This window comes from Trichogramma pretiosum, unplaced genomic scaffold (assembly GCF_000599845.2).
Source record: "Trichogramma pretiosum strain Unisexual culture from Peru unplaced genomic scaffold, Tpre_2.0 scaffold6, whole genome shotgun sequence".
Classification (NCBI taxonomy): domain Eukaryota; kingdom Metazoa; phylum Arthropoda; class Insecta; order Hymenoptera; family Trichogrammatidae; genus Trichogramma; species Trichogramma pretiosum.
The window spans coordinates 2,344,516-2,369,427 of NW_019641678.1; the positions used below are offsets into that span (position 1 = coordinate 2,344,516).

A 24,912-nucleotide genomic window follows, 5' to 3' on the forward strand; every position below is an offset into this window, starting at 1 on the left:
TTATAATGAAGAGAGGTGCGGTTAAAAATTAAGATTTCAATGTTTTAGAACTTATCGTTCACACGAGTATGCCTTTAATTATCGATTTGCGGGCCTATTTATATCATTTAAATCATTTCTTTTATCGTAATATTTACATGATATTTTGGAGGCGTAGTAGGGTGTTTATTTGATCTCTTGTAATATTATGAATAGAATCGAAAAAACTTACGAAATTTTTCGCTCTATGCGACATGCTGATATGCGTTGTGCGTGTCAACAAACAATGAAGAGCATACATAACACACGTTTAAGATTGAATCACGTGCGTCGCATTAAAAATTGGGATCTTTGACCAGTTTTTCAAATAATCAGTCTTCCGCGAAACAAAATATAGGCAAATATTGATCTTATCTTCTACGTTGTAACTAATTTCGATGTTATTCTATTTTGTTAAAACTCATAAAGGAGCATTTCATCATTATTTTATAAATAGATTTTCCATATTTCTGTTTAATAGAAATTGAATTATACATTATGACGTTTTTTTTGTTTAATGAATTCTTTTACATTTGGCTAGTTATATTATCGTGGATGTAAATATGATAAAATAAAATAATAAAAATATCCCTATTCTGTGGTGTAATACAAAATTGAGGATAAAAATCAAAATAAACATATGGAAATCCATTGATAAGACATCAGTGACGCACATATTTTTCGGAGAATTATATTTTTAACTAAATTTTTATCTATATTTTTCTTCACTAAGTTAGATGGATTGCTAAATCGACGCTCGTAATTGTCAATTGCAAATGAACGTGTTAGTCAATTTAACATTTAAAATTTCGATCGCAGTTTGATATTATACACGTGTCAGATTACAAAACATTAATCATTGCAGAGAATCGAAAACTTCAACTTATTGACCTACAATAATAAATCTTTAATTATTTATGAGCTTGAATTGCACTTTTTGAAACGGTATTGGTTCGATTAATGCAGGTGTTATTTTCGTCAATAATAAATGTATCAAATTAGTACACAGTTCTTACGAAAGTTAGAAAATTTTATTAAAATAGTCCCATTTCCTATCACTTCGATTGAAACTTCGATACATTTTTAAGAAGTCGTAAATGGCCGATTTAAAAATTAATAATTGACGTTCAAGTACCAATGGCCTAAAAATATATAAACTTGATCATAATCATTTGTTTGATGGTATTTCAATTAGAGTGTCTCAATTAAGTACTTGATATTTACCCTATTAGTTTCTTGTTTGTTTATCTGTCGGCTTGATGTAAGGAAGATCTAGTTATTGGCAGTCTACTGCTAGTATAAACGTTGACGCATGCTTAAAAGAAAGTATTTTCAGCCCGATATTTTACAACATGAAATTTCACTTATGTAAGTGTATGTTCAAATTTTACTCTATATTATACAACACAGTATTTTATGTACATGTTAAAATTGTTGTAAATGTGTAACTTAAATTTTAAGAAATGTAGATACGAATTGAAACCATAATTTTCAAATATGTTTTTCATTCCAGCGGCCCGAAAGTGACTACTTCTCTGTCGCTGCGCAAAGCGGGAAGAGCGATTTTCGGGCCACTGTGTATGAAAAGTAGTATACAGGCCTATGCCGCGAAAAAAGAAAGCCCCAGAGCACGTGTTTATCGGCCTCGGCTTCGCCTCGGCCACTAATTACGCGTACTCTGGGACTTTTCTGTTTTTCGCGGCCTAGGGCAGTAATATACTATACTCTACAGACTCTACAAAATATTTCCATGAGTTATAATTGTTTTACATTGTATTTACATATTTTAGAGAAAGGGTTTAAGGATTCAAATTTTAATTTTGATTTTGATTAACAATCAAAAAACAATATACAAACAAAACAACCTTACGGAGATATTTAACCCAAATTATAGGTTTTTAACATGTTTCCGAAATTGTCATTGATCTGTTTTATAATAGCTGTACTTTAAATGAGATTATGTTTATTAGTTCATTTGTGTATTCAGTAGAAATTTCATGAAAAATTTTCAAATTTTCATTTTGCGCGCCCAGCATTAATATTTACGTAAGGAAATGTCAGTCAGATTTTCACAAATATTTTTAGTATGATGTAGAGCTAAGTTTACATTTTTTATCGTTGTAAAGTTTCCAATCAGTGAAAGTTCGAAAATTAAATTTAGATATTTAAAAAAAAAATTCTTGAAAGTTTAATTAATGTTCTCATCTGTGTGCTTTTTACAACAGTATTCTGTCATATCATCAGCTGTTCGAGTGATACAGCGTAGTCTTTCATGAAATTAAATATTCATAAAAATCAAATATTATCATTTTTTCCTTGAGAATAGCCAAGTCATTCAGTGTTATATTTAAAAGTGCAGATATATGTAATAACATTAAAAGCTCATCTATAATCATTCTCTACTGCGTTTGATATTATGTCAAGTTCCTCGTATGATTTAACAGCTGTGGTGTGTGTAACTTTTATGCTCAAACTTGTATATACACAAACAGATGCAATAACGGTTACATAAGAACAACTAAACGCTTGGAGGCAATATGTCAAAAATCTTCATCGGCCGTATATGTGTACCACAAGGGCTTTTATTCAAGCATCGTATCCCTTACTCAGTTTTTTCTTAGACTTTTTTCTCACCGGTAGGTAAACGAGCATTTTTCGATTAGAATGGATCGTTGATGTGGCACTTTTCCAAAATATTATCATAAAAAGCGCAACAAGTAACAAGTTTCGCGCTCCTTAGGCTTGGCTCATGCGTACTGTTATGGTTCAAAAACGGCCTCGAATTCATACTTACATGCAGTTTTGCATCAGAACTTAGTGCAAGGTTCGCTCATACTTACAATTCTGTATATCGCACGCCACAAGCTGATTTTTCAATCGCCAATTCGGCCCACGTGAAATTCTGAATCGTTGACAAGTACAGATAGGACATAGATATATGTCTGCCGTTGTTGCTTAACCGTCTCAGCCGTCAGCCTTTGCAGCCACTCGCTCATCTAAACTGGGTAAGCTGCCTGCCATATTCACATACCGATGTTGCAGTGTCTAATTTTTCCGTACTTAATTACGTTAGATTTAAGTAGCACATTTGTTTCACTCAATTTGTTGATCGTGCTCGAAATCATTTGACAGAATTCCTAGCGCTTAAGTAGTCAACTATTCATTTTTTCTTTAAAAAATACGTTTCGACATCATAACCTTAACCTTCAGGTGTGTGTAAATACTTGACAAAACACATGTAGACTACATACCTTTGGCAAGTATAGTAATTGCTTTGTACGTAATATATGTTGTACATTGACTTAAGTGTGTGAAATGTTTCTCCCTTTCTGCTAATTTGAACTTCTAAGATTTTTTATTGATTTTTAAATTTTTCAATTATAAAAATAAGTAATATGTCATAAAAATACATATTTAAAAACTCAATTAGGCTTAACAGCTGGTGCACAATAAATTTAGTAATTCTAACTCATTTTTAAAATCTAACTGCATTCGAGTCAAATGATCTACTCATAAGTTGTAGTGAATTTTGTATTTTGATTTCAATCTTATTAGTAATGCAAGTTTGAAATACAATTGTATAAATGTAATTACAAGTCGAAATCTTAAAAACAAATATATTTTAACTTTTCCAGAAAAAATTTCAGCAGTAATTTAAAAATTCAAAATGTCAAGGTTCAATGAAAATAATTTAAGTAACAGTAATACTTGTGTTGTTTGCTACAAGGATGGAGAGTATTTTAGTATTGGACTGTGCGAACATGCAGTTTGTTTTGAATGTAGTACTAGAATGCGCGTTTTATGTGAACAAAATGAATGTCCAATTTGTAGGCAAGACTTGCCAAAAGTTGTTTTCACCAAAGAAATCAAGCCATATAGGTTACTAAAAAAAGGCCCTCTTGTAGATGCCAAGTACAATATTCATTTTGAATGTCCTGAAATCCAACGCAAATTTCAAAAACTTTTATCACATAACTGCTACATATGCAACAAAAAAGAAGGTTTTAATTCATTTGAAAGTTTAAAAGAGCACATGAAAAAAAAACATGATCTTTACTATTGTGATTTGTGCGCTGAGAATGTCAAGGTAAATCACCCATATGTTCATTTTTAAATCTAAAAATACTTAATTTCAGAATACAATAGAAAATCAATTTTATTTTGTAGATTTTTCCTCATGAACGTCGTTGTTATAACCAATCTGATCTGAAACATCACATGAGCAAAGGTGATTTGGATGATAAGAGTCATAAAGGTCATCCATTATGTAAATTCTGTGTTAAGAGGTACATGGATAATGATGATCTATTTCGCCATTTACGCAGAGAACATCTGTTTTGTCACTTTTGTGATGCTGATGGTCTACATCAATATTACCAATCATACAATGATTTGCGCAGTCATTATAAAAGTAAACATTATTTGTGCGAAGAAGCTGGATGCATTGATGAAGAATTCACAAGTGTATTTAGATCAGAAATTGATTTGAAAGCTCACAAAGCTAATGTCCATGCAAAAGGATTAAGCAAAGCTGCAGCAAAACAAGCTAGAACTCTTGAATTGGAATTCAATTATGGACAACTAAGAAGTGATACAAGAACGAGAAGGCAAAATGGTAAATGACTCGTAAAATGACCTCTCTTGTTATTAACATTTAATGTTCATGCAATATTATCATCTTTTTGAATTCAAACGTAGGCAATCGTTTTGATAATTCTTCTAATCGACATCAAGAACCTGTAGAAGAAGAACCAACTTTGGAATATTTTGCAACTCCCACTCAAATACAACCCGATGTTCAAAGTACTGCAGAGTTCCCGAGTTTGGGAGGGGCTTCAGCTCCTACTTTACTCTCTGGTCCAGTTCGCTCAAAGGGTGGATTGAATTTACGTAGTAAGTTGAAGCCAGGAAACTATGATCTAAATTTTCCAACTCTGGGAGCAGAGGCAGCTGCAGCTTCAGCTTCAGCTTCAGCTTCAGCTTCAACTTTAGCCACAACTTCAACAAACTCAAGAACATCTATTACATCTGCACCTGTAAATGGTTTGAAAAAAACATTTAACATGAGTGTTAATACAAATACAAGTGGAAAAGTTATGGGAGCTATTGCTAATCAAAGGTGATGAAATTAATTAAAGTCAATTTACCTCTCATTGCAATTTAATTTTTTTAATTGCCACAGGCCTAAAGAAACAGTAAAACCAACTACAAAAGGTCCATCGCGTCCACCAATTCCAACTATAGTTCCTAAACCAAGTTCATCACGAGAGTCAAGGGATGTGGATTTTCCAGCACTTGGTGGAACATCTTCTGCATCTTCATCAGTGTATTCAGCAGGATCACAATCAACTCAATCATGGACTAAAGTAACTTGTTCTAAACAATATCCAGTCCAAAAGAAAGTTCAAACACAACCAATACCCCCTATACCACCGCCTATTAAATCTAGTAATGATTTTCCGAGTTTGTCAAAAACTAATACTCGTCAACCTATTCCTGGATGGGTTCAGGTATTTTCAGATCATAATAATTACAACAGAAAATTTTAATGACTAAAAAATAAGAAATTGTTTATATTACAGGCCCCAGATAGTGATTCAACTAAAGGAAAAGCAAAAAAGAAAAAAAAGCAACAAAATAAAAATGCCATCAGCTATAGTACGTTGGCATCTGGATCAAAGAATAATAGTACATCACAAAGTACATCCAGCACAAGTGAAAATATTAAAGTAAATAATACAAATGATTCTTCATGCTTTGGAGCTAATACATCTGCACATCCAGTAACAGAAAAACAACAACAAATAACAAAAAGCAAGAATAATAGGTAAAATTGATTTATTTTAGATTTTCAATTCTCGCAATTTTTTTGGATACAATTTATAATTATCTAACTTGTTTGAATGCAGCCAAGAAAATAAACCTCCGAATAAAATATCACAAGACGATTTTCCATCCTTGACAAATATTCGAAACGCTCCATCAGGCCCACCACCTGGATTCACAACTCAAAGTATTTCATCAGCACCACCAGGATTCAATAGTAAACCTAATGGCTTTACCAAAAATTTAGATGATCGGTTGAGCATTGACGATTTATTGCTGACAAAAGCACCTGCTGATTATATTAATCCTCAAAATTTCCAAGAACGTAACCGACAGCTCATCAAAGAATTAAGCATACATGGTCAAGATTTTGAAGATTTTAAATATATCAGTGCATTGTTCAGAAACAATCAATGCCTTGCTGCCGATTATTACAAGTGGGTTTTTTATGCATTATTAATATATCTTTCTTATGTCTTGAATTTTTTTCCTCTAGCTATTTTACTTATATTCGTAGTGTTTATATGTAAAAAAATTGTTCTTTTTTATCTTCTATGTTAATTTGAATGTAATTTTTTGTAAAAATTAATGATTGAATTTATTTCTCAACATACTTTTTCGTATCTGAAGTATACATTTTAAAATAAATAAATTTCGATAAATTTATCTATTTTGAAGATATATTTTTAAAGTTCGTATGGTATTATTCTATCTGTGAATAACAACTAACTAATTTGATTTTTCAATAAACTTCTAGTTATATAAATTTAATTTTTTTCTGATTAATGTATAGAAAATGCCGATCAGTTATGAATCCAGATTCATTTGATAACATTTTTTCGGAACTTTTGGCTCTTTTGCCGGATATAAACAAGCAGCGTGAATTATACATGGCGTATATTTTAGAAAATAATGGTAAAGGCATCAAAGGACTAACGATGTGCCCATCCTGTGGACAAATATTGTGCAACCGAGATCTCCACGCGCACATGTCGTCGCACAACCTTGATGATAATTTTCCTTGCCTTGGAATGACAATGAAAAAGTAAGCTAGTAATATATGTATATTGTGTAATTAGACATCTTAGTAGTTGATTTTCATCTGAAAAAGTATGTACAAATGAAACTGTACATATGTAACGTTAGAAATTGAGGATAAAGTTTGTAACTGTGCATAAAAGCACTTGCCCAATTATAGAGATTTGATATTTTTGGCAATGCAGTGATGATATTTTTCTACATATGATAAGACTACTTACTGTCGATTTGTTATTTTTAAAGAGAAGATGGTTCTGCTGAGAATAGATTTTTCAGTTGAACATACACTAATGCAGTGCCAAAACAAATAATTACATGTCAACAGGTTTGATGTTTTATTTGTATAGCTTGATCAATGTAAACATTTTTTACTATGATTAACATAATTAAAACTGTAATGAGTGGCTTACATTAACTTCAATTCAGAGTTTTTAATCATTATCGCTAACGATTTTATCAAACTGATGAAATAATATTTGTGTTTTTTCAATAAAAAAAACGTAAAGTTCGCATTAAAGGAAATTGTTTATTCATGTTGCAGATTGATATTTACACATTAAGTTCGAATTTAGTTGGTAAATTTACTCACCTGAACATCGTACTAAACAGAAATTTGACGTTCAGTTTGGTTTCGATAATTTGTACCGTTCAATTGAAGAAATGTAACGGAAGACTTGTATGAAAAGTTCAATGTGCATAAAAAATAGCTTGAAACAATTTATATTATAGTTTTGTCATTTTTTCTTCAAATTTACTGTGATTAGTAAGGCATTGCCTGAAATATTAAGTTACCACTACTGGACATCAACGAATACCGTGTGTGTATATCTACCCTAAAAATGTAAAATAAAAAAAGTTGATAACATAAACTTTACTATTCTAATCTATCATTATTGTACAGTAAATACATTTACTTTTTTCTAATTTTACAAATGAATCGATAAATTTATGAATCATACAACTGATAAAATGAATTAATTATTTTAAAAATGATTATTTTGTAATTCCAAGAAATTTCGAAATATTCTGAAAATCCACAATAGAGATTTTTTCTACAATTTTTATTTTTCTTCTTCAACCACTTTATACTCACGATTCAAATATCCGCTATGCAATATTAGTGTATAAATGTATGTATAGTAAATATAGTATTGTTTTTTACAATAGCAAAAAGATTTAAAAAGAAAATAGAATATATTATAAGATCATGATGTTTATAGTTTGTTAAGAGCGCAATAAATGAGAATACATTCTCAGAATTATTATAACGTTCTAAAATTGTAATATATTATGGAAATATATTTAATATCGAAAATTAATTTGAAAAATCAATCATTTTTTTTCTGAAAAATTTTTTTCATCTTCAAAATGTTTCTAAAAATTTTTGTTTAATAATTCATAGGTTTCAGCTAATAAAAATAGTGAGCAATAATTTGTAAATTCACTTTATTTCTCCTTTTAGCTAAATGTATACGAGAATAATAGACCAATGAGAGCAAATACTGGGCTTTGCAATCATTATTAATACATTTGCTTAACATGTAGTCTTTTCTTATTATACATTTATTATTATGAAACATAAAAATATGTTAACATTATATTAAATAAAAAATCGATGATTCGAAATTGATAACTAAAATAGAATTCCTTTAAGGAAATACTATTAAATTTTTATAAAATTTTTCAGTGAAAAAACCAATATCAAAAGTTATGTATGCTTGTTCGAAAAGTTTCTGGATTGTTGGATTTTTGACATAACATTCATCAACTTTTTGTTTATTAGTGTCAGTAACACAAACTTCATTAAAATATTTTATTATTTTTAAATAAGAAAAATTATATTCTTTTATAAATTTTAGTTAATAAAAATTTTAAAAGTATAGGATTTATTTAATTTACAGAAATTACAGTAAGTAGATTTAATAAAAAAATTACAGTAATTCAGCATCTGATTTTACTAATATTTCATTTAAATTTTAATTGTGTTTGAGAACTAGACATTTTAAATAAGCCATTAACTATGAGATATGCAAATTACACTCTTGGATCAGTAGTGCATTATTGTGCAATATACAAGTTTATTTTGCATCAAACTTTTGCAATGAATCAAATTTTTTTACATGTTTTAGATTAATAGTATATAAAAAAATCATTTTATTCAAGTAATTCACACACCATCATTTTGTAATGATCAATTGCATTAAAAATGTAAACATTATTTTAATCATGTTAAATGTAAAAATGTCTGCATAACGTGCAACTGTTACGATATATAAATTCACCCATTTTGTCAAAGCTTGATATTTGGAACGTTATTCTACACATTTGGCAGTCTCACATTACAATATAAAAAGTAATTTAATTATGTAGAGAAAGAACGGTGTCCTCATTGAGATGAAATACCACTCACTAACATGCACACATGACGAAAAATCTTTTTTACTGTCTTTACTTCTTGGCTAATTCATTGCTAAGCCAGTCCAAGCCTTCGTACAAACCATGGCCTTGCGTAGCGCATGCACTTTGAATGTACCAGTGACGACCTCGCAATGCATTCAGGCCTAATTTGTCCGTAAGTTCGGCTGCCGACATGGCATTAGGCAAATCTTGTTTGTTTGCAAATACCAATAATACTGCGTCTCTTAATTCATCTTCTTTTAACATATTAGCAAGTTCACGCTCAGCTTCAGTAATACGTTCCCTGTCATTGCTGTCAACTACAAAAATCAGACCTTGAGTGTTTTGGAAGTAGTGCCTCCAGAGTGGTCTGATCTTGTCTTGGCCACCGACGTCCCAAACAGTAAAACAAATGTTCTTGTACTCGACTGTCTCAACATTAAAGCCAATCGTTGGGATCGTTGTGACAATTTCACCAAGTTTCAGTTTGTACAGGATAGTAGTTTTACCAGCGGCATCAAGACCTACCATCAGAATTCTAACTTGTTTTTTGCCAAAGAGACGAGTCAGCATACCACTTATTGTTAGACCCATTGTGTTGATTTACTTTGATGTGAAACTCTGAAATGAAATAATGCTAATTTTAATTAACCAATTTGATAAAATATCCTTATAGGAATGCATTATGAAATTCCAAGAAAGTAAACATTTTTAAGTATCATTTATAAATAATTTATAACTCTAAAATGATTAAGAAATGAAAGTGAAATATATGAATCACACAGATAATTAAGGGTGATATGATTTTTTTTTTAATATTCAATATAAATATAATTCAAACTGTAAGCTCTGTATTACTATTCAATACAATTAACTAACACTAGATCTTGAAACTGTCATTCATAGAAATGGCTAAAATTATTTACTGAAAGATGCAACAAACTTATACACATTTCTTAACTATAATCAGCAAATACAGTTACGTCAATGTGTTTTCAATTCTAATGCAACTTGAATTTAGTATGTACTTGAATTGACGTTATTATTATTTGAGAAAGAATTAAAAAAAAAAGTTTGAAGGAGGTAAAGAAAGACTTTTCATATGTCATGATAGAGGAGCTTGTTGGCATAACATATGGTCGTTTCCGAAAATTAAACCAACATTCAGAATAAGTAATAAGTATTTCTTGAAATCAAAATAGTAAATGATTAGAGTACAGTTTTATCAAATCGACGCCATCACATGACTGCTTGATATCTGACGAATCAAACTACATCCACGACTTCCTTATAAAAATGTGTCAGTTACACGCCCGATTGAAGTTACCTATATACCGGCTGGTCATGAAAAACTCAATTATTCCTTTCGACCAAGGAATTTTTATGAAAGAATTAAAAGAATAAACTAAGAGGATATTGCGAATATGACAGAAATGAGTTTGTCAATGCAAAAATCACACGTACACGTAGTCACTATACACCTGTCCGCTTCTGACTCGCAGATTCGCTCACTCTTTGCTGTATACTGTATATAAAAGCATATACCGCGTAGTAGTTGGAGAAAAATGAAAGATACTGCCGCCGCACCTAATATACCTATTGCAGCGCAACTAATTTGAGATTTACTGCGAACAAGTTTCTAACCTTACAGGCAGACGAGAATCTTCGAAAGCGACGATTTCTGCACTGAACTCGAGTTTCGGACTCGGGAGTCGGGACTCCTGCCAATTGAAGTTAAGCGATAATTATTGCTACGTGTACTTTTGAGCGCGTATATGCGGCAAGCGTAGCCTACAGTAGACTTTGAGTTTAACACGAAACAAAGACAGACACTATATATACGCGAGACGCACACGTATTGTGTACATGTATTGGCAAAAAGTGAAGTCGACAACTTACTCGGTGTTAAATGACGAATGCTCTCTCCGAGTCGAGTACTCCTTAGTACACTTGTGCCTTCGATATTGCACGATCTTCTAGGCTTCAATTGTTGATTCACAGCTGCAGTGCACACCAACTACCAAGACTTATTACTTCCTAAAATTCAAGTCCACGCCTCTTCTGGCGTTTTGATTTTACGATAATTGGTGTGTCTCGCCGACGATTCTCACTTTTTCTGACCGAATAGAGCTAGATAGTATTTTTCATATAGGCCGTGTGCGGTGGCGGCGGCGGCGGCGGCGCTCATGAAACGTCACAACTTTTATTATTATTATGATGCCGCGAACAATTCGCGATGTGGACAGCAAGCGATAATCACCCGTGAGTTGTGATTCATATCATATAATAAACTTACTGGTGACTATCTTACGGATGACGCCGGCGAATTCTCTTGATCGTCAGCTCAGTCCAAGAGCGCGTTATTCGTATTTATCCTTAAAGTATGAAATCTGATGAAATTTTTCATTTTATTGGTAATCTTATAATATTTGCACATTTGGTAATGTTCCATAGGAGCTTTCCACTGAAGCAAACGATATCATTAATTTTCCTTTTTAATGATGAAATAATGCGATTATCAGTCGTAATTGAGGAGCCAACTTGATTTGTATGCTTTAGCTATTGACATTTTTAAACGTCCTGTGTGTTTTAAATCTAGCAGGCTAACACTTGTAAATGCTCTATACCTACCTTCGGTATGAAAATTATCACACATCCATACCTCAAAGCTCGCTTTAAGTTTGAGATAACTTATGAGGTTCATATTATCCAGAAATTTTCTTGAAAATTGGAAATTAAAATAGATGAAAGTTTTTTCTTGCTAGTGGGAACTAATTTATCTAGTTTAAAATTTTAAAATAGAAATAATCATTTATGCAACAGAATGACGAAAAATGTCTTTTTTTGCACTAAAAAATGTGCGAAAATAGTTATTCATGTAACAAGTGCCCAAAAAGCTGGGCACGTGTTGCATACAAAATTTTATGCAATAGTAAGCGAAAAATACTTTCATTTAAATGATTAATTTTACCGCACACCCGTGTCCAAAATGAGGCATTTACCACACACCAGCGTCGAAATAAGGCATTTTACCGCATACAAGTGTCCAAAAACGCTTTTTGCGCACTAAAAAATGTGCGAAAAAAGACATTTTTCGTCATACTATTGCATAAAAAATTTTTGTACAGCATTAAATTCAAATTCTATTAATGAAATTTGCATCAAACATCGATCTTGAAAAAGACTTAAATTTTTTTATCAGTTACATTTATACTATGAACTAACAAACAATCTACACAATTTTAAGCATTATGAATATTTCAATATTATTTAACATTAATAAATACCACATAATAGCGCATGGTATCAGGCTGAAACAGTCAAGTCCAAAAAAAGCGAACCAATTTGAGCTAAAACACTAACATACTTTACTATAAATACTGATAAAATATGAAAAAAAATTGTTATATTATTAAACTCGCTGTTTCTTCTTTTTCCCTCATTTCTGACACTCAATTGAAGTGATTTCCATGTTTTGAGTGTCAGATGACCTCATTAATGATGCTAACAATTTTTTCCATCTTTTGCATCAATACTTATAGTAAAGTATTTTAATTTTAGCTCAAATTGGTTCGCTCTTTGAGACTTGCACAGTATACTAATTGGGTTAGAGTGTTTATTTTTTGAACGAGTATTGAAGACTTGAAAAAGTCAAAGTACCAAAACTATTCACTCAGCTGGACGTTTTAGCCTAATACCATGATACGTTATTATATGGTCTTTATTACTGTTAAATAATATTTAAATATTCATCATGATTAAAAGTATTGTTTACAGGCCCATTGGATCAAACTAACTATAAGGGGTTTCATCATTGGGTACCAAGTGACCATAAAAAATTTTTCAGGACATTTGGTCCCCCGGACATGAAGCGTTCTCCTTGTGAGTTATAATACGATTTTATTAAGACAAAATTTTTGTAGGATTGTACAATTATATTATCATTATTATGCATTTCGATAATTTAATTTATTAATCTTTGTCATTTTGTAGACATAAGCAAGTAAATGAATTCTGATTAAATGGCGCATCGTCCTTTGTTGCGTTTTAAGAATTCCTCCTAAAATTAAATTAATTTTAAGTATGTAAACAATGATGGGACATCAATTATTTTTGTGAAAAATTGTGTGTCAGGAAAAATATGCTATACTTACACCACATTTAAGGGCCGCTTTTACATTGCCTGAATGTCCTCTGCACTCGTTTGAAGCCTCTCCAAGGCATTTCCTGGCTCCTCTGACGAAGAGTCGTCCTAAGATTCGGGCCACGATCACTTGGGCTTGTTTGTCCTCTACTTCGTCTTGTTGAGCCTTGGCCGATTCAAAACTTACGCTTAAAATCACCAAAAGGCACAGCGGCAACAAAAAGTAACTAGTCTTCATTATGGAACTTTGGATTGGCAACCGATCAAAAGAATGATTTTGTGTCTTGCTGAAGAATTCAATGCTCATTTATAGTTGATTTTTTCACTCATTAATGCTTCCATTGTCATCATTTTCGTCGATTATTAAAACAGGAAAAAGCTTCAGCTTATCTCAAAAATAATAAAGTCATGATGTTGTTCTATTTTGAATGTCTGCCAGCTTGGATTATCCCTGATACTTGGAAATTGTTAAGGAAATTCACACGTCCCATTTATACTTCCAATTGATGATTTTATTTTTTGGAGCGTTTTGAATTTTCAAAATATGCAGTCATTGGTGAAATTGTACGGAGTAAATGTATCAAGTGCTATAATTGGCTACAATGATGTTTTGCTTATCGCCAACTCAACCCGGCAGCAGGTGAATATTTGATATATTAATTTACATAAATCTTTTTTCTTCAATGCAAGTTAGGATAAGTTTCAAACGAATCGAATGAATTTTTCGATAATATTTCTCAACAAAATAGGCCTATTTTGTAATTTCGGTGTCTGGCGCTTTTTACACTTCTGTTCAAAAGCGTTTTATATACGTTTCCATTTGTGCAAACAAACTACACGATTTCATATTATATCATATTACCCAAATTTTTTCTCATTTAAATGATAACCCAAAAATGACCTCTTCTCTCTTTTTCAGGTACTTTTAATGGCGAATTTTTATAACTTCTTTACTTGAACGGTCACAGAACCGTTAAAAAAAATTCGATCGAAACGTGAGATTGTGGATTACTTTCGTTTTAACGAGCTCTATCCACGAAAAAATGGAAAATTCGAACTTTTATTTTTACTATTTTTATTAAACATGTTTACCTAATAACCAATACTTACAATTAGGTCACTACCTAAACTCGGTTACATTTCATGGACCTTAGGGCTCATTTTTAAGAAGATTTTTTATATTATCAAAAAATTTTCTTTCTACCTAGAGATAGAAAGTTTTTGAACTTAAACTGAGCCTTCGAAATTTGGTGTTAGATGGTTTTGAAGATTCTGCAAAAATTCAGACAGATTCTCTGGAAATTTTGAAGACTATTGTTTTTGCATTATTATCGTTTAAATACTTCTATCTTGAGGTAGAAACATTTTTTTTTTCATCGAAAATGCTAGTGAAAGTGGACCCTTAGGTCCATGAGATTAAATGAAGGACTGAGAGCTTCAATATTGAGTACCAGCAGATTCCAAAAAATGATTGGAGCAAATCCATGATCCAGAGTTTAGTCTCTTTGTTAGTGCAAAACAGTTCAAAATTTCTATATTTAAGATTGTTTTCGGTTTTGTATGAAAAATTTATTTTGCAATTTACCATAGCTTTTCATGTAAGATTTCATTACCGTGTCAATTTAATACAGATGTGGATGCCAAATAATGATTGGAGTATGTGTAGGGGAGACCAGAGAGTGTTGGCATGTGAGCTAGGTGAGTTGGCAAATGGAATATTTCTCCTTATCAATGGTTTGAACCGAGATGGTGTTGGTGCATACAAACACTACATATTATGGTGTTAGACTGATAGTATCAGTAGTTTATCAGTAGTATCATGTTATAGAAGGCCCCAATTTTTCTAAAATTTTTTTGGGACAAATCTGACATCGAAAATGACAAGTTTTTCATACTTGCAGAAAAAAATTTTTTTTTTGACCGTTCGACTTCGTAGAGAATCGGCCATATGCACTCATCACAAGAGTATAAAAGTTTACCATAAAAAGTCGGAATCAACTAATTTATACTTTTGTAAAAGTATAAATAAGTTTTAACAAACTTACTTTTGTTAAAACTTAAGATTTATACTATTAAATGTATAGAACGATCATTTTATACTTTTAATAGTATAAATGTAACTTTTTTAAAAGTAAGGGACTCAGCTTTTCGAATTAATAAGCTTTAATTGGTCGATTCTAACTTGAAATTCGGATTCGATGACCATTTTCTCTACGGTGTGCTCGTGTATACAATTTGCCATTTGGTTAAGTTGAAGTCGCCCTCATTCACCCCAAAATCAATTTTTTTTTTAAGAACCATTTTAGAATATGAAAATACCATTTTAACTAATATCACCTATTTAAGAAGTGCCTATTATACAAAAGCATGTGATTTCTCATCTTATTTCCTATTACGCCTTTCAATAGCCTTTCAGAATATATTAATATTTATTTTTAATTACCTAAATTTTTTATGAGAATATTGAAACTTACTTTTTGATCGAAAAATATTTTTCTTTCTAGTTAGTCACAAATGTGATAGATCACATAAGTAATAGATTATACGATAGCATAATTAATATTAATGTATGTATTATAATTAATGTATATGTTGTTAAAGCTTTTAAATAACTTAAATTACAATAACATTAATTTATTAGCTTACCGCTTATGTGATTCTAAGAACATTTTGCAATGAAAATTGTTACGCGTGCAAATTTTAAAATAGTATATCATTATTGATATGCATTACATCTTATTTGATTAATTGACATGCGCATTTTCGTTAGACCAATATCTGAATGATTTCCTTATTTGATTAAGTATAAATGTTATCGTGAACTTTTCTATTTCAATGCAATTAAAATTGTAAGAATATTATCAAACCATACGAAAATGTTTCCCCGTTATTTTTTCGTTTTTGGACTTCTGCTTTTTTTCTGCATTATTTTGAAGGCTCGAGCATATCAAGATGATTTGGAAAATCAAGCGCCCGAAGATCGTTCGTTCATTACAAAAGCTGTAAGTATTGTTTTTATAAGTAAAATACATTTTGAAGAGAAAAAATTAGATTGTTATTTTCAGCTAGAAAAATTGGCGAGAAAAGGATTAGAAGGAGCTTTTGGTGAAAAATTAGGAGGAGCAGCATCCAGTTGCATAGAGGCTGCTATTGAACAGTGTAAACAAGAATTAAGACATATCAAAAAAATGATCAAATGCGCCGTAAGTGAATTTAAATTAAATACTCTATGGAATATTTTGAATACATTTTTTATCTATGCAGGGTCAATATTTCAAAGAAGATGAAGGTGAATGTTTAATTCCATGAATTGAATACTCTAGTACTGTTACAAATTTTTTAATTGTTCAATTTTAATTTGTAACAGGTAATGATAATAAATACTTTTGTTTTCATTGATGTATCGTTTCAAAATTATTTACATAATTACAACATATGTTGAAACCATAATGTTATCATAAATTCTAAGTAGATATTTTTTTATATTAACTGTGGTAACCTGATTTGATTGTAATTTTGATAATCAAATGAAAATTTTTTTCCAATATCAATGTGCCATCAAAAAAGGTATATTATCATTAACTTTGTCAAACCTTTCCTGATGGATGCAATTTGATAAGCGATTGATAATTTTAAAAAATTCACACTGCTGTTTTTCAGTAGAATTAGGAGGATAAGCTTATGAAAATTTTTCAGTTTGTGTGTGTAAAATTTTATTTATATTGAAGTGAAACTTCTTTATTATAAAATTAATTATGTCACTGCCTACTAAACTGAATTGTTAAGTTTTATGTCTTTTTCCATGTATTTCCGATAAAAGTAAAAATAAAATAAATTGCCTTGGATGATTTTAAACAAAGAGTTACTCTTGCTAATTTACACAAAAAATGTCCATAATTTTTGTTCCAATGGAGGGATTTCCCATTTAATAACATCAATCTCTTCTTATTTTCACAAAGAACAAAAAAACATTCATTCATTTTTTTCATATTAATTTTTTAGTTATATTGCGGTCTAAACAATTAAATTATTAATAACTAATTCCGGTCAAATCGTATTTCGGCTAATTTCCATTCTATTTTGTCGGTAATTCGTATGACTATTTACATACCAGCGGACCGAAAGTAGCATTTTCCTGCCGCTGTGCTAAACGGAATATTGCTATTTTCGGGCCAAGGTGTATGTAAAATAGCATACCGGCCTATACCGAGAAAAAGAAAGCCCCAGTGCACATGCTAATCGACCTCGGCTTCGCCTCGGTCGCTTATTTCACGTGTTTTGGGGACTTTTCTGTTTTTCCCAGCCTAGGGCAGTAATATACTATTCTTGTATTGCCGTTAATTTAAGTGCAAGTTGTCTCAGGATATTACGAAATTGATGTGCTAGCATATATTAAATTAATACACTTATTGTTTAAATTGATTGATTATTTAAAAATACTGTTTATGGTAGAAGAAAACTGGATATAGCCAGCTAAGGAGACGATTATTGATGTGCATTTTAAGTGAGATATACTGGCATTACCTAAAAAATGCGAAAGTATTAGCCTACCTACATGGAGAATTATGTGTTAAGACTCGAGACAGATTTTCGTAAAAGATATAACTCAATTCGTCTCACAAAGGCACTAAAAATAATTTCTAAATAATATGTAATATTTAAAAAAAAAAATGGAAAAAATATACTTTTAATATTACTGTAAAAATAAATCCAATGTATCAAAGTTTGTTACGAAATCTCACCGGATTTGTGGGCATGACCGTCACTTAACAAAGAATCTTATACATGGTGATGTTTACTTATACTCTGTGTCCTTTCGCGCGGTTTTTCGTGGATTATTTTTCATTGTCATATCACTCACATCCCAGTTTACAAATGCTTTGACTGAATCAAGCGCACACCGGCACGAACGTGCTGTTAATATCAAGTGTAGGGCCGTAACGTAATCCGCGTGAATACACATTCACACTTTGTTTACTTATCTAGAATCTATGTTACACGACAAAATATCAGTCGTCTGTTTACAGAATGGTTTTTCTTTTTGCCACTTTTTGTGTCATAAGCTAAATAAAAAAAGCTTTTGATCAATTTCTAATAAGCCCTGGTGTAAAGCAGTTTTAATTTTCTTGCAAAACATACCTCGTTACATACCTACTCATAAAAGGTAAGCTTCAAATTGTTTCAAGTGTCAGATTATTTTAAATAATACATAGATGTTAACAATGATTTTTAGAAGGACCCGCGAGTAAAATTTAATTTATGAAATTGATATTACTTAGTCGAGGTTAAATTTTTATTAAATATGGTACCAAACTCAAAATTGTCTGAAGTGTAGATGAAATTTTTTTTTAAATTAAGAAGAATAATCAATTTAATTTAATTGTTCAAATGAATTAATCAATTCTGAAATTTTTTTGCAGATGGGTATTACTGGTTTAATTCCATTTTTGGAAAAATCATCTCGAAAAACTAATATTTCAGAATTTTCTGGTGGTACGGTTGCTATTGATACTTATTGTTGGTTGCACAAAGGTGCTTTCTCTTGTGCTGATAAAATTATCATGGGACAAGCTACTGATGCGTTAGTACTTAATGTTATAATTATTGTTGACAATATAATTTTTACATAATTGATTATTTCTTATTACTTTTGGTGAGTAGATATGTCAAGTATTGTATGAAATTTGTTAATATGTTACTGGGACACAACATCAAGCCTATATTAGTATTTGATGGAAGACACTTACCTGCCAAAGCAGATACTGAAGTAAAACGACGAGAGTAAATCAGATTAAATTTAATATTACAAAAATAAATGAATTATCTAATAAATTTATTTTTTCCAATATAGAAATAGACAAGCTAATCGTAAAAGAGCTGCAGAATTAATCAAAATGGGAAAAACTAATGAAGGAAGAAATCTTCTTCGAAGGTCTCTTGATGTAAGTCATAAAATGGCTTTGGAAGTAATAAAAGTTTGTCAGGCACAGAATGTTGACTGTATAGTAGCCCCATATGAGGCAGATGCTCAACTTGCCTATCTTAATATCTCTGGAATAGCTGATGTTATCATCACAGAAGACAGTGACCTAACACTTTTTGGATGCAAAAAAGTAAAAAAAAATCTAAATTTTTTGTTCAAGAAGATTTTTATCTGTTATTAAACATAACTATTCTATCATTTTAACTTTTTTAAGATTTTTTTCAAAATGGATCTTTATGGACATGGGGTTTTAGTGGAGCAAGAACGTCTTCATTTGGCAATGGGTTTAACACCCCCAAATTTCAGTATTGATAAATTTCGTTACATGTGTATTTTATCTGGTTGTGATTACTTGGCATCTTTACCTGGTATTGGATTAAACAAAGCTTGCAAATTTATTGTTAAAAATACAGATAATAACATTTACAATGTAAACATAAATTATGTCAATGAAAATGTATTGTATCATTACTACATTAAACATCGAAATTTACAGGCACTATTGCGACTTTCCTCCAGCCTTAACATGAAACAGTTGGTTGTGACACAAGAATATCGCGACGGATTCATGCGGGCTCTTGTAACGTTTAAACATCAACTAGTATTTTGTCCAATTAGACGAAAACAAGTTCGTTTATATGAACCAACTTCTGAAGTTACAACAGAACAACTCGTCCACGCTGGTAGCGAAGTAGACCCTGACATGGCGTATCAATTGGCTCTAGGAAATCTCGACCCATTTTCATTTAAAAAAATGCATGATTTTGATCCCAGTTTTGTAAGAACTTTTGATTTTTATCAAAATAAACTTTTTGCAGAAAATAAAATATATTATATTTCAGCTTCGATCCAGAAAAACAAATGCTTGGAGTGATCTTATGATTGCAGAACACCCTAGTATCTGGTCGAAAGAATATAAAATTAAACAAAACAAAGAAAGTCAATCAATTGCTCCAGAAAAAAAAGAAAATTATTTACCAGCGGTCATTAAAAGTAGTAAAGGAAAAGTAGGCGTTATCAAAACTGATTTCCTGAAAAAAGAAATAACGCCTCGAAAAAGAACATATGAAGGTAAGTTTTTATGATGTCTATAATAGAAAATAGCTTAAATTTATTTTGCTTCGTACTTAATCTTTTATTTTTTTTTAACATTTGAAATAATAAAAATAGTAAAGTTTGGAAACAAAATCAAGTTTAGCAATTGACAAAATTTTGTTTATATGTTCTTAAACAATGAAAATAATTTACAATCTTCCATACAGTCTATCATTGATCTATTCTATTTCAGTTACTATTTACTTATACTAAGTATATTTACAAAAGTACTTTATGTAAAAATTTATCATAAAAAGTAGGAAAAATTTGAACAATTTTATGAGTTTGGAATTTAATGACTATGTCGTTACATTTTATTTAACGTTTTAAAAAAAAAAAACGTTTTTTAAAGTAAAAATTTGCTTACATAAGATTAAAAACTATTAATAATGGTTATAAGTATTACACATAAATGGTTAGAATGGATAGACTATTGTTTACGGAGTTTTTAATGGTATTCATTTTACCTTATGCTTCATTTTTGAAATTATCAATGGGTACTAGTGTAGGTTCATCATTAATAAACCTGATAGTCATTTTTGTACTTGTTTGGTTTATCTTTAATAACTCTTCTCTGAGTTCTTTTAGTTTTTTTCGTTGACATCTTGTTAGATCTGTTTTTACAAAATATGGTCGATTTATTAAATGTCTATTTCTTATTACAGTCATCATATCTTCTTTACTTGACAATATTACTCTTAAAGGTCTGCAATCACTGGAATCAATACTACCAATTCTTCTAGTTTTAATATTATTTAAATTTAATTGTGGTATATTTTCAAAAATTTCACGAACTCTTAATTTATCTCTTTCTGAAATAAGTGCATTAAGCCTATTGATATCTTCTACTGTGGAATAATTATTAGAGAGATGGAGATTATCTTCAGGGACACGATAAATTATGACATTTTTTGATTTAATTTCTCTGGCCCTCAGTTCTCCGCTTATTTCAGATAAGTTGAATGTTTTCTGGGATTTCAGTTTTTCTACTGCATCTTGTAAGTGATTATAGTGCTCTTTTAGATTTTCTAGATATTCTTGAACATGATCAAGATTTGCTAGTTTTGTTTGAACAATGTTCATGGATTTTTCTAGTTCAGTTATTCGTGATTCCATGGATTGTGAATTAGTAAAAACTGTCTTTAATGATCCTGAAATATTGGTAATAGAATTCTGTAAACCTGAAATGCCGTTCCAAACTGTTTCTAAAGTTATTTCTTTGTTTGAATCATTAGTTATACTCCTTTTTCTATCCAGCCTATCATTTGTTTCACTAGAAGTTCTCATTTCAGCAAGAATTTCATTTTTTCTATCATTAACTGCTTTTTCCATTTGAATAACATTCACTTCTTCTAATGACTCATGTATTACTTCATCGTCATCATCATCCAATACAATGACTTCTGGCTCATCCACATCAAGAATCTTAAAATTAGTAAAATAACATTTTTAAATACTAAAATTTTGAAATTGTTACATGAATAAGTTTGTTGTTCGATTCAAATTTACTGTACCTGTGGTTCGTCATCTTCGTCGATGTGGTGAGTCTCTTCAAACTTTATGTTTTGAATAACATTCTCGTGGTGTCTGGAAACTTTTTTTGGAGGACCAAAATTATTTTTTTGGTTGAACGATATTTGACGATAGTCACAATTGTCATATCCAGAACAACAGATGTTAACGAAGCCACGGCTTGTTATTCCCTGCTTGTGTGAACATGAAGGATGATATGGTCTATAACATCTAGCACAATGAATTACGTCGGAATGGATAACCCGACTGCAAGAATTGCACTCAATCATGACCTTAGTTAACTGCGAATTTGATTATATCATTAATTTCTGTCACTTGGGACAAACACAAAACCACTGTAAAGTGCGTTAAAAATAACTTGAAATTGAGCTAATGTTTTTGTTGACGGAACAAGGTCGATGATCTCTATTTGTACGCTAATATTTTCTTTAGTTCGTGAATATGCTATTTATAGCGTTCCACGTGCATTATACACTATTACTATGCGAGCACGTGGTAAGAGGTGATACAACACGTCTCAAAGAACAGAATAAAACTAATGAATTGTAGTGAGAATACTTTAGAACGCTAATGCGCCATATTATATTGTGGCTGTCTGACGAAATTCTCTTACCCCTTCTCTTTTTCTCTCCTTCACAGAATGTCTTGCGCATGTATATATACTAGCATATAGGATTAATATGAAACATTAGATAAACTGCAGTTCTGCGCATTCGACTAATGTCAGGTTGCTCAGTTTACACTTTAAATAGTACTTTGAACCATTAAGTGCAGAACATCGAAATTTCATAGATAATTTGACACAAATTGACGTAAAATTTAATGTTCTCTCAGAATTCGCGCTCCAATTTAAGATTTGGTGCTTTGTTAAAAAATTATGATTAATTAAATAAAAAAAAACGTATAAATTTGTGCGCAAAATCGACTTCGAACATTTTTTTCGTATGATTTGTGAAAAACTCAAGATTATGATCAGAGGTGATCGTGTAGAAGTAAGTCAGGGAATTTTCACAGATTTTTCGAAACACTGAATAAAATGGCTTTCGTGAATAAAAAAAATTTATAAAAAACCAAACTCATTTTTTATCTTGAAAACCATTGAGTTTATGAAAAAAATGTATGGAAATAAATTCTTAGAATTAATTAAAGAACACTTTCGAATTTTTTTAGAATTTTCCTCGATCAGTTTTAAGACTTTTTTATTCTATAAATTTTTTTTTTAAACTCAATTGTTTTCGAGTAAAAAATAACTTAAAATAACTCTACGTTATTTTTTACTCGGACCAAAGTTCTACACTAATGATCACCTCTGATCATATTCAAATCTGAAGTTTTTCCCTGTTACACTTCAAATTAAATTCTCAAATTTGATATTTTGCATTAAAATATGAAATTGATAAATAAATATTTCTCCAACAGAAGCTGAAATGGATACGGATATGGATGATATTATCAATTTGTACAAAGAAACAGCTCGAGAAAAAACGCCTCCGAGATCAACTAGCACTGCTTCTATGAAATCTCCAGTAAACAAAGCATCGAACAAACAAAGTGAATCTGCTGCATCACCGGTTCTCACTCAACGCCGTCGATCTAATCCTTTCCGTCGGACGTCCCTCAAACTACCGGAAAGGTGCCGTCTGCGACCTACCGTAATTGATAGTTCAGCCATTCAATGCAGTAAATTTTTTGCCCTCAAAAAAGTCGAAAATGACGCTACCGAATCGATGGCAGTTAACGTAGACGATAATGATTTAAAAAATAATGTGAAAACTATGGTTGAGAATCAAAAGCAAATGATCATACCAGAAACCGAAGATGTTGAAATCGATATTCCTCCAGTTAATCCATTGGAGAGGAGTGTACTAGTTGAAGATACGCAAGACATTAGTCCTTTGCTCAATGAATGTAAAAAGAAAAATATGAAAACAGCTGCATTTATACCAGAAACACAAAATCTTGACATTTCCATGGCTTATCAAGAAGATAACTGTCACATTATACCGGAAACAGAATGTTTTGATAGTACAGTAAGAAAAACCTATGCCAAATAGTGCTCAACTTTTCAATATAACAATTTTAAATCGACTTTCTTGTAGCCTAATAACGCTCCAAACGAGTTGCATCGCCAAGACAGTGGTTACAAATCATTAGATATGAGCGTTGATGAAGATAAGTCCCAACGGGTACTTGACGATGCCCTCATGGAATCTCAACCAGGACTGAAAGAAGACGACGAGGATGACGAACTAATGGTTCTTCGCATAGTACCACAAGTCTTTGCAGAAGAACGTTCCAGTATGTTTGCCCATAATAGCCCTTTGAAAAAACCTAAAAACAGTCAAAATTCGTCTGGTTGGATACATTCAGGGCAGGTGAGAAAAAATATTTCATTTCCCCTGATGTTTGTAAATTGATTTAAATTGCAAATAAAAATTTCTTCATTTTTACAGCAAAAATCTTGGAAACAAAACTTGATTAAGACTAAGAAGGAAAAACCGGTTCTTCGAGGACAACAAAGTTTATTCAACTATTTTTCCCGATAAAATGTTATTTTTCCTTTTAAATTAGTTAGTTAATTGATTTTCAAAGAGATTTACTCGATGGAGATTATTTTATCACGTTTTTAGTTTATATGATAAATATATAAACTTAAGTTTTGGTAAACAGTATTATGTTAAAAAAAAGACGTACCTCTACTGGATAGGGTGAAAAATACAAACTTTTTGTTAATTAAGATTTGTAGCATAAGATGTAATAAGTATACATCATTCTAAAAATAGCATTAAAACTGCCAATTACTTTCATAATTATTTAAATTTCTGTTTTCTGTTGATTGTGCCATACACAAAAGACTTGTAAATTAATATGCTTTTAC

General features: G+C 30.9%; 5 protein-coding genes across 10 annotated transcripts; 3 read left to right on the forward strand and 2 right to left on the reverse strand.

Annotated features, from left to right (window-relative positions):
- Nucleotides 1-1,244: 1,244 nt before the first annotated feature.
- Nucleotides 1,245-8,065, forward strand: LOC106658000 (E3 ubiquitin-protein ligase ZNF598). 3 transcript variants are annotated; one of them, XM_014379761.2, is made up of 10 exons: nt 1,245-1,386; nt 2,659-3,023; nt 3,654-4,105; nt 4,186-4,633; nt 4,717-5,137; nt 5,201-5,528; nt 5,601-5,845; nt 5,928-6,281; nt 6,638-6,889; nt 7,424-8,065. In XM_014379761.2, exons 3-10 carry the CDS (start codon nt 3,686-3,688, stop codon nt 7,440-7,442), a joined length of 2,487 nt encoding a protein of 828 aa, XP_014235247.1. In that variant the 5' UTR covers nt 1,245-1,386; nt 2,659-3,023; nt 3,654-3,685; the 3' UTR covers nt 7,443-8,065. The 3 variants fall into 3 exon arrangements, with proteins under 3 accessions (XP_014235247.1, XP_014235250.1, XP_023316539.1); XM_014379764.2 differs by lacking the exon at nt 2,659-3,023; XM_023460771.1 differs by lacking the exon at nt 1,245-1,386 and having other exon boundaries at nt 2,463-3,023.
- Nucleotides 8,066-8,746: 681 nt separating this feature from the next.
- LOC106658002 (ADP-ribosylation factor 2) lies at nt 8,747-11,554 on the reverse strand. Of its 4 annotated transcripts, none has more exons than XM_014379767.2 (2): nt 11,179-11,554; nt 8,747-9,900 (listed from the first exon to the last, which is right to left on the reverse strand). In XM_014379767.2, exon 2 carries the CDS (start codon nt 9,871-9,873, stop codon nt 9,331-9,333), a length of 543 nt encoding a protein of 180 aa, XP_014235253.1. In that variant the 5' UTR covers nt 9,874-9,900; nt 11,179-11,554; the 3' UTR covers nt 8,747-9,330. The 4 variants fall into 4 exon arrangements, with proteins under 4 accessions (XP_014235253.1, XP_014235254.1, XP_014235252.1 ...); XM_014379768.2 differs by lacking the exon at nt 11,179-11,554 and adding an exon at nt 10,924-11,147; XM_014379766.2 differs by lacking the exon at nt 11,179-11,554 and adding an exon at nt 10,744-11,147.
- A 4,686-nt stretch (nt 11,555-16,240) lies between these two features.
- LOC106657930 lies at nt 16,241-16,822 on the forward strand. The gene is made up of 3 exons (XM_014379645.2): nt 16,241-16,425; nt 16,489-16,626; nt 16,688-16,822. The coding sequence occupies exons 1-3, from the start codon at nt 16,300-16,302 to the stop codon at nt 16,730-16,732; spliced, it is 309 nt and encodes a 102-aa protein (XP_014235131.1). The 5' UTR covers nt 16,241-16,299; the 3' UTR covers nt 16,733-16,822.
- Nucleotides 16,823-18,231: 1,409 nt separating this feature from the next.
- On the forward strand, nt 18,232-24,833 carry LOC106658026 (exonuclease 1). Its single transcript, XM_014379819.2, has 10 exons — nt 18,232-18,587; nt 18,844-19,004; nt 19,085-19,204; nt 19,275-19,536; nt 19,621-19,836; nt 19,903-20,184; nt 20,249-20,477; nt 23,454-24,064; nt 24,134-24,409; nt 24,488-24,833. Exons 2-10 carry the CDS (start codon nt 18,844-18,846, stop codon nt 24,578-24,580), a joined length of 2,250 nt encoding a protein of 749 aa, XP_014235305.1. The 5' UTR covers nt 18,232-18,587; the 3' UTR covers nt 24,581-24,833.
- Nucleotides 20,517-22,616, reverse strand: LOC106658027. Its single transcript, XM_014379820.2, has 2 exons — nt 22,016-22,616; nt 20,517-21,926 (listed from the first exon to the last, which is right to left on the reverse strand). Exons 1-2 carry the CDS (start codon nt 22,301-22,303, stop codon nt 20,970-20,972), a joined length of 1,245 nt encoding a protein of 414 aa, XP_014235306.1. The 5' UTR covers nt 22,304-22,616; the 3' UTR covers nt 20,517-20,969.
- Nucleotides 24,834-24,912: the final 79 nt, after the last annotated feature.